Genomic DNA, 10,001 nt, shown 5'->3' with positions numbered 1-10,001 from the left:
ACTATATATGACGTCAACTGGTCAAGCAGTTTCACTAATAATGCATCAACATCTAACCATTCTAATATTATATATACGAGTACATCATATAGAAAGACTTAGATTTTTTTTAACTAGTTGTCAAAATTTATAATTGTCTATGGAATCATTTTTATGTCTTTGATTGTCTATTGTCACTAGGTGTATGTTCTTTGTCCTATTTATTTAACTATCCACTATTTACGTGTTAATTGTCACAGAGTTATCGGCATAGACTAATCGAAAATCTAATCAAAGATATTAAGATGAAACCATAACCAATTTAGTACTTTTTAATAATAATTCTTAACATATTATACATAATTTGATAGTACGCCAGAAACCTGTGTGGGCCAGTTACAGTAGGCCGGTTACTCTTACAGTAATAAGTAGGTAAGTATGTAGAATATTAAGAGATATTAGACTAGTGACTATTGGAAATATCTAAATAAAAAAAAACTACGAGAAAATGTTTTGCATCAAATATTCTTCCTTTTAAAATGGATCATATTTATTCAAAATAATAATCAAATATGTTTATTGAAACCAATGATCTGTTTCGAAATTAATCGTTTATTTTAAATTTTGATATTTTCATAAGATTGCCTAAACAAAGTTAAGCAATGTTAAGAATAGACGACTATGAATGTTCGTACGTCCGAGTTAATAGGGATAAGGGCTACAAAAACAGCCTATGCCTACTTTAAAATTTGTAAATCTGAAAATTTATAAATCCCTAAATGGAACAGATTAAAATTATCTTAACGTGCAGGCAGCGAATGTAAATTCTAGTAAATTCTGCCACTTCCGAATTGTAATTAGGTACAAAGTAAATATTCACTTTGTTTTAGGTAGTATGAAATGCAAATGAGATTTATGCATTGAATTCATTGCTCCAGTTAAGTATACCGCTTTTGAACTATTAATTATATTCTTGTTTTCTTAAAATGCGTTACATTGTTTTATAGCTACAATTATATTAAAACAGATAAACGGATTATTTAAAGGCTAAAGTGCTATTCATTATATTTCCCTTGAATATCAAGAAATTAACGCAAGAAAACAATTTTTGTAAATGAAATACTAGTTTTCGGTGCCAGCTCCGCCTGCGTTGGAAATTTGGGGGGACGATATTTAGGGAATGAATGTTGTACGAGACTTTTTGTTATAATGCCTAACTGGAAAACAACTAAAAGATACAGCGCATTTCAAGAAAGTTTTAGTATATAATATTATTATATAAATAGCTGCGCTTTGCATTTCATCATTTAGACTATTGATGTGACAAGCATGAAGTTCTTGTAAATTATACGCTTGAAAGAATATATAAGAAAAACAATTGTGTAAATAAATAAAAATAAATAAGTAACATTAGTATTGGCTAGATACGAGTAAGTTATCACTGGCTTTATATATATATATATATATATATATATATATATATATATATATATATATATATATATACTAGCTGACCTATGCTTACTTCGTTGGACGGTAAACATTTTTACTTGTAATGAAATTATAATTGTGGTTCGGTTAGTACTGAATGCTATGATTTATTTCCTGACTGCCAAAAAGCCTTTTGTTTTAAACTCATGAGACGATAAGTTTACTTATTTTGATAATAATTCATAATTGTTGATAATATGACCAACAAACATGACCTAACGATTTAAATTATTTTTTTAATATAAAAACTACTTTTTTGACTTAAATATAGCAAACAGTTAGACATATGTTGTCGCTGACTTTTTTATAGGCATTATCAAGCTCTACAACTTTTAAATAATATACTGGGACATTTTTCACACACGGCCATCTAATTCAAAATTAAGCTTGTACAAAGCTTGTGCTATGGAAACCAGACAGCTAATATACTACATATACTACTTTTCTTTTGTAAATACATAGATAATTACACTCGGACTCAGGACAAACAGACATGTACATATTCTCTAATATTCAATCATATATCTTTCGTCGTTAAGGCAGCGTTAGAAACGTTTTCGTTCGACCGTTTCCTCCGACTTACTTTCCAAATCCGACTACCACGAAAAAGTCTTCATTTGTCGTTTTAATATATAGCCTATGACACTCACAAATAATGTGGGTTTCTATTATTAAAGGAATTTTCAAAATCGATTCAGTAGATCCAGAGATTACCCCCTACAACCTCACAAACTTTTATCTCTTTATAATATTAGTATAAATATAATGAGGATAAACAAAAAACATACATGCTTAATCGTCGATACAAGAACTTTAATTACAAAAAAAACTAATAAAACATAACAATAACATTTAAGTTTATATACTTTAGCGTTATTTAATTGACTCAAGATATATACAACTATTTATAGTCGATATATCGTAAATTCGAATTGTCTCACACCATTTCATCCAATCTCTTGATACAAGTTGCTCAGCTGAACAAAACGAAATTAGGTTCGCGTAAACAATGACACTAACGACCCGGCGAGGGTTATAGAGGCCCATTATCCCTCAACTTACACAATATCACTTAAGACTTCTTTTACATTACTTGGTTTGTATAAGATCAGCAAAATCTAGCAACTTTGACAGTAAAAGCGAAGGACAGCACTTTATCATTTTGTTTATTTGTAAGAACTCACTTCATTACTCACCCGTGAAATATTGACAACCGACTTATGGTATGATATACTATTTAAATGAGAGTATTCTATTATGGTAAATATCGCATATCAATGTCTGACATTTAACAACAGTTTTCTGCGGAGTTTCGAATTAGTTCTTGCAGAATAGGCCTTTTTTATCGCTGTAAAAACGCGTAACGCGTGTGGGGCTCGCCGTTGTCCAAGCGCCGAGTGCGGCCCGAACATCGGAATACAAACTAAAAAACCAGCGGTACCCTTTCCGTCTTAACGAGGAGCGCCACGGGATCGCTTTCGCATGCTACCGATCACGGTAGTTAGAACATCAGTTCTAACGGCCGGCACGCCTATGCGGGCCTCCATAACAGAATAGGCCTGTCTACTTTATTTTCCCGTCTCTTTGTTCAACTTTATTAGTTTTCTAATATTTTATAACAAATTTAACTACTAAGTGGCAGCTCGGCTGACTATGAAACTTAGCAAGGAATATAAATACATTTGCTGTTTTTTTTAATTTACTTTAAAATTATATATACTCTTACGTATATAAAAAAATAGAGATAAAGTCACCAATAAGTGCACAATAATGCATAAATTTTGTTGACGTATTTTAACAATACATTTTTATTTCTGAGGTCGCAACTACAAAGCATACAATCGATAAAATAAAACAATCCTCATACTCGTTATATTTAATACTATTGTACTATTCCAACCACATGAGAGTAAAGACTATAAACAACTTTGACATAGAATTGACGCGTTATCATTTGTCAAGATCTGGAATAATCTATGATATTCATTATGGATTCGAAGAAAAGGAAAAAAGAACTGTACAACAATGCGTAAACAAAAAAATGCAGGCTGTACTTATTTTACAATCTCAATTATAATGTTTAAAATAATTTGTACATAATTATATATTTATTATTTTTATTACTTTTGTTAATACTTTATTGATTGTCTGTATCGTTTGTTTGGATATAACTGGTAATAAAATTGGCCATTAACTGTCATTATGGAAGAGGAAAACTGTCATGGTAGCGGTTTTTAGGAAAATGGGGAAACTAGCAAATTAATTATTTTTTTGTATTAAGATTATATCGGAGAATAAATAACATTATATTGACAACGGTGTCTTATTTCTGACCAGCTTAAACTTTATTTTTATATACTTAAACAATTACATTACATTATGACAACGCCTATTGCGATGTCTTAACTTTTTCCTTATCTTTATTCCTCTTTTGCTTCTTTTTCTTCTTTTTATTAGGATCTTTCTGTTTGTTAATATCATTATACTTTAGTAACTTTTTATACATTTTCAATAAGAGCTTAGCATTTTTTTCCATCTCCTTACTCACTATTTTGTTATCACTATTTCCTTCATTTTGTTCTTTTTCCTCTTTATCTGTCTCTATGGGGTCTACATACTTGGTAGATCCTTCTAATGTTTTGAAATGTTCAATAGAGCCTTCAACCACAACATTTGATTCACATACTTTAGGACTTATGCCTTCGGTAACATTCTTGGTTGCTTCTAACATTTTCTTAATATCCTTGTTTTTCTTTCTCAGAGCATTTAGAATGTTGGATGTTGTTAAAACCCTTTTCACTTTCTTGCTATCTAAGTACCTATCTCGCCAGGATATATTTTCTTCTTCGTTATTACCATCTACTGATACAAATGTATCTTTTTTGTTTATCACGATGTCTTCGTTATGTATTTCGTCAATTTTAGCGGAAAGCGCCGCTATTTCAGCAGCTGTTGGCTCTTTTGATAATACTGAATCTCCTTCTACATCAGACGATTCATCGGATAGTTCGAAAATTTCAAATATATCGTCATCGTCGACGTCTATTGTAAGTATATTATCAGGTTGACCCTCAATTTTCGTTTCTGTGGTTTGATGGTCAACATTTATTTTTTCTGTTTCAGAATTTTCATTTTTTGATTCATTGATTTCAAAGAAGTTCTGATTGCCACTTTCACGAAAATCCTTTTTCTTTGATTTTTTTTGTTTCTTCGATTTCTTTTCTTTTTTTTTGTTTTTTGTAGTTTTGGCATAATTCATTTCTTCATCCGATATATAGACTACTTTACTCGACGCATCACCCGGATCAACTTTTGTACAATTTTTATCGGAAATTTCGCCATCAGATAATTCCTCATTTAATTCATTCTTACTTATTATTTCACCTTCTTCAATCTGTCCTTCGTTATTATTTTCCTGAGTGTTAACTATATTTAAGTTTACATTTTCATTTATACTTCCTTCATTTTGCAGAGTTATTGCCGTATCTTCGCCAATTTTAATAATTTTGGCATGGTCTTCTAAATTACAATCATTTGTTAGGTTTTCTTTATTAGACAAAATTGTGACTTTTTCGACATTATCCTCAGCATTGTTTTTTTCCGGACTATAGACTTCTTGTTCAACATTTTTCACAACATCAGTTGTTTGCGAGTTTACTTCTTGCATTGAATGGTTTTCTTTAGCAGTAGTGTCTGATATTTTAATATTTTCCGACGTTTTGTTATTATCTAAAAGTAATTCAGTTGTGTTTGTATTTTTCGTAGTAATCTCGTCGATCTTATCAGTTTCTATATTTTTATTTAGTACGTCTTTTACAGATTCATCCTCAGAACTACTTTCAGAATCTTTTGAACTAGAGCTCGTGAAATTATCGTAGTCTTCCCTATTAAAGTTTTCAAGTAGATCCATTTTTTCTGTGTCCGAAAGTTGTAACGTTATTTCATCATGGTCACTTCCGTCTTTCTCATTTTTTTTCGATTTCTTCTTCTGCTTTCTTTTTAGTTTTACTTGATTTTTATCTTGTTCCGTCTTGGTTTTTTCTTCGTTAGAAAATTGTACGGACAATGTTTCCACAGGATCATTAGAAATAACTGTTTGTTGACAGATATTATTAGTATAGTTTTTTTCTTTCTCTCTATCTGCCTTATCGCTGTCTGTTGCAATACGGACTATTTTATTCCTATTCAATTTAATTCTTCGTGAAGGAATTGTCTGTGGTACTGTTATTACTAAATTGTTTACTCTTTTTACACTAGCTGATTTTTCGATAAGACATGTAGCATCTATGTTTGGTGAAGGAGGTATAGCTGAAAGATATAAATTTTTTTTTTAGCAGGCATACAGGTTTTCTTACAGACTTGATGGTAGTTCTTTGTGCAAGCCCGAGTGGGTTTTTTTTTTTTTTTTATAGAATAGGAAGGCGGACGAGCATATGGGCCACCTGGTGGTAAGTGGTCACCAACGCTCTTAGACATTGGCATTGTAAGAAATGTCAACCATCGCTTACATATCCAATGCGCCACCAACCTTGGGAACTAAGATTTTATGTCCCTTGTGCCTGTAATTACACTGGCTCACTCACCCTTCAAACCGGAACACAACAATATCAAGTATTGCTGTTTTGCGGTAGAATATCTGATGAGTGGGTGGTACCTACCCAGACGAGCTTGCACAAAGCCCTACCACCAACTCATCTATTATTCCACCACTAAACAGTACTAATTATTATTGATTTCCAGTTTGAAGGAGGAGTGAGCCAGTGTAATCACAGGCCCAAGGGACAATAATTTTTAGTACCTAACGATGGTGGCACAATGACTATATAAGGAATCCTTAATATTTCTTACAGTGCCAATGTGTTCAGGTGATCATTACCATCAGCTAGCATATTTGCCTATCTGCTTACCTATTATAAATAAAAAAAAAACTTAATAACCATACTCTACCTTGTTTCTTTATCATATTGTCATGGTTGATATTAATTACAATTACTTATGTAGTAAATATTCTTGGGCACCAGGTGATCTTTATATAATGTTTATAATTTTAGCATTCATAAAAAAATGCACAATTTATAATTGGAAGATTTTTTACCAGTTAGACCTTCTATTTTAGGTTTCTCATCCTCACTGCTAATTTCCACAACTTCCGGTGGTTCCTCTTTAATTTCAACTTCATCAGATGAATCATGTTTTTCAGGGGCTGTCTCTTGTTCTGTTGACATTAAAAAATAAAAGACATAATTAACAAAACAACTGTTATATTTCAAAAGAAAAAGAAAATACTTTGAAGGCTTAAACTTAAAATCAATATAAGTAATAGTTTGAAACATTATGTCGTAACACAAACCAAGTTAAAAGTTAAATCATAAATAATTAATTATATAAATATTTTATAAAAAAAAATTTTTTTTAATTATTACAAATCAGGTCTCAAGGTCTTGGGTTTGATTTCCAGATCGGACCAATTAGGTAGGAACTTTGGCAAATGGGCCACCTGACAGTAAGTTTACTGATAGTAGGGCTTTATGCAAGCTCTTCTGGGTGTTGTGATCTGGTTTAAAGGGTGAGTGAACCAGTGTAATTACAGGCAAAAGGGACATAACATCTTAGTTTCCAAGGGTGGTGTCACATTTCTAACAATGTCAATGTCTATGGGTGTTGGTGACCGCTTACCATCAGGTGACCTATATGCTTGTCCACCTACTTATACTATAAAAAAAATTATAAAAAAAGTCGTCATCACCAACTATAGACATTGGCACCGTCAGAAATATTAACTACCCCTTACATTTTCAATGCACCACCAACCTCGAGCACTAAAATGTTATGTCCTATACAGCTGGGCTTGCACAAAGCCATATTACCAAGTACACCTGTTTATGTACAAGCACTATAATATTTCCTGCACGGTTGGCTTTGATATAGATATATTTGATATCAAATAATACGTACTATTGGTATTGTCTTGTTGCAGTTGAGCTCTAATAGCTCTAGCTCTGGCTTGTAATTCAAGAAGCTCCAACACAGTCAGACCCGCTCTCGATGCTTTAGATCTATCTTCAATTTCCCTATCCTTATCACTGCTGTTGCTGTTCTTGCGTTTATGCTTGCCTTTTGACTTGTGCTTTCTGTGTTTGTGCTGTAGTGAGATACATTTTTGAACTATTTTCATACAAAAGAAACACATTTTTGTCTTTGGATTCAAGATTTAAAAAACTAGTTACAGAGTAGCTGACAATGTAGGAGTAGTAAAACCATGGTAACAAAAAAAATTATTAGCAATTGATAGGATTACCCATAAGATCAGCACCGTACAACAAATCAGGAAACTGCACAATATTGATCATCGGTAGGCAATGGGTTGAATTATCCAAATCAAGTAAATGTGAACAGTCATTGAAACCTTTGTTTTATTGAATTAAACATAAACATCATCTGACCAATATAAGCCATCAATATATGTGGAGAGACCTCAATTGAAGGGAGAGGTGTTACAAGGGAGAAAACTGATAGATTTACACTAAGGATCATTTAGTAAGCGGTCCCAATTACAAATATATTCCAATTGAAAATTCTGGTATTATTTTCTTACCTTTTTAATTTTAGTGCAGGGTTGGCTTAAAATCTCTTCATCTGATGATATACTGTCAAGGGAGATGGTCTCCATTGGTTCTGAACTTGAAGATTCAGTGTCTGTAGGTGGATCTGCTCCATCTAATATTGCACACAGACGTTTTGAGCTAATACCTAAAAGCTAAAATAAATAGGAACTTACAGATAGCAGTGACAATACAATAATTAACAAAATTTGAGCGTAATTTTGATAGTTTATTTATATTAGTTAGTCAGATTGACTAATCGGTGAGTATTCAGCACCATACATCCATTTTTATGTATTCAAAGTTAAATAATTTCATATAATTAAAATCATTGGTTTTTGTTAAATATGTAAACATACACAAAAAATACATAGTCGAACATAAAACCTCCTTTTTTGAAGTCGGACCTTGCAGGGATGTACTCCGACCGATAATGATAAAAAGTAGTAAGAGGAAAATTTAGGCTTACTTCCTCTGTACAAAGCTCCTGTAAGTCATCTATTGAAATGTCTTGCACACATTCAGGTGCCATTGCTTTCAATTCCTTTGGTTTTATTATAGAAAATACTTGATGCATCAACTCAACCCTATCGTGAATATAATATGCTAGGTCATGTTCTTCATTGTTTTTCGACCTGGTTGAGGACGTCTCCGGCATCTCTTGTTTTATTTTATGGTGTTTAGTTCGATGCATTATAACTATTTATATATTTTCTTTAAGATTTATTTTGCAGTAACAAGCAACATTAAAATTAAGGAAAAATGACATATGACAGTTGTCAAACAAGAAACATGGCAGAAGTAAAATTATAAATATATTAGCCCGACCGTAGACAGAGAAACTTATTTAACTTTAATTTCTCTGTCTACGAGTCCGACAGAGAAATTTTGACGCGAGGCCAAAATTGGAACTAATATCGACATCTTGTCAAATATTATATTTTGATAGCTGCGGCAACAGATGAGTGATACCATACCCAATTGGAAATCCTAACTTCCCATCCATAATAATGTGATGGTCTTAATTAAAAACAATATAAGTATATTTTATGTTCTTTGGGTGTTTGTTTACTTACATACTAACGAAAAATATCTGAAACATCAACCACTAAAATTGTTACAACAGGGAAGAATAAAATAACAATTACAGACAAACTATTGTTGGATAATTTTAACGTCTATGTAAAGTATAGTGATGGAGATTATAGCGAAGATGATGAGAATGAAGATTTTAATATTCGACATTTTAATTTAATTATAGCAAAATAACCTGAAATGTACTTTAAGGTTTTCGTGATTTGAACAATTTCATGTATTAATTTATCTCTATTTAAAATAGAGATAAATTAATCTTCAGACATCTTCATTTTATAATAGTTAATGATATTTGGTTTGGTTAGAAGGTATTCAATATTAAAAAATATGATTACTTTATAATTTAATTTATATAACCAATTTCAATCAATGAGACAAAACACCACAAAAAGCATTGATATATTGCCTAAAAGTTAGGTAATTTTATTAACTGATAACCCTTAAACTACTACTACGACCGGTACGACCCTCTGTCAGTGCCATTGAATTGCTAAAAGATCCTTATCGCACAATCAAAAACTATATATATCATATCGCTACATATTTTTTTCCACAAAGCTTTAGTTAAACTATAAAATGAAGGAAGTTGAAAAAGACTGTGGAAATTATTATTAAGATTATAATCAGTAGTTTGTCTCTTTGCTGGCTTATAAACTTCATGATCCCTCTGACCCTTTGTGTGTGCATTTCGTGTCTACTTAATTAATTTTATTATATAGGAAAAAAATGAACTTTTATAAATTAAATTCTGTTTTATTTATTTTACTGCTTATTTATTAGTATTCTTTAACTATAAAATTTTTGCTGAGCGCCCGATGACGATCGCATCATGGT

The 10,001-nt window shown here is 31.5% G+C and overlaps 1 protein-coding gene across 2 annotated transcripts; it reads right to left on the bottom strand.

The window, feature by feature from the left end:
- Window positions 1-3,323: 3,323 nt before the first annotated feature.
- On the bottom strand, window positions 3,324-8,933 carry LOC126771106 (repetitive organellar protein-like). 2 transcript variants are annotated; one of them, XM_050490833.1, is made up of 6 exons: window positions 8,542-8,933; window positions 8,066-8,227; window positions 7,426-7,612; window positions 6,566-6,685; window positions 3,815-5,778; window positions 3,324-3,593 (listed from the first exon to the last, which is right to left on the bottom strand). In XM_050490833.1, the coding sequence occupies exons 1-5, from the start codon at window positions 8,764-8,766 to the stop codon at window positions 3,860-3,862; spliced, it is 2,613 nt and encodes an 870-aa protein (XP_050346790.1). In that variant the 5' UTR covers window positions 8,767-8,933; the 3' UTR covers window positions 3,324-3,593; window positions 3,815-3,859. The 2 variants fall into 2 exon arrangements, with proteins under 2 accessions (XP_050346790.1, XP_050346789.1); XM_050490832.1 differs by lacking the exon at window positions 3,324-3,593 and having other exon boundaries at window positions 3,607-5,778.
- Between the last annotated feature and the right edge of the window lie 1,068 nt (window positions 8,934-10,001).

The sequence above is a fragment of the Nymphalis io genome, chromosome 10, assembly GCF_905147045.1.
Source record: "Nymphalis io chromosome 10, ilAglIoxx1.1, whole genome shotgun sequence".
In the NCBI taxonomy this organism is placed as follows: Eukaryota; Metazoa; Arthropoda; class Insecta; order Lepidoptera; family Nymphalidae; genus Nymphalis; species Nymphalis io.
The sequence above is the reverse complement of the archived record's forward strand: the minus strand, read 5'-3'. Positions and strand labels throughout refer to the sequence as shown.

Bases quoted from the DNA above. Each gene is read 5' to 3' on its own strand.
- LOC126771106 (XM_050490833.1), bottom strand. From the start codon at position 8,766: ATGCATCGAACTAAACACCATAAAATAAAACAAGAGATGCCGGAGACG. The intron at 7,613-8,065 runs GTAAGAAAATAA...ATCTCACTACAG, and splicing joins CCTGCACTAAAATTAAAAAG to CACAAACACAGAAAGCACAA. The intron at 6,686-7,425 runs GTACGTATTATT...TAATGTCAACAG, and splicing joins GCAACAAGACAATACCAATA to AACAAGAGACAGCCCCTGAA.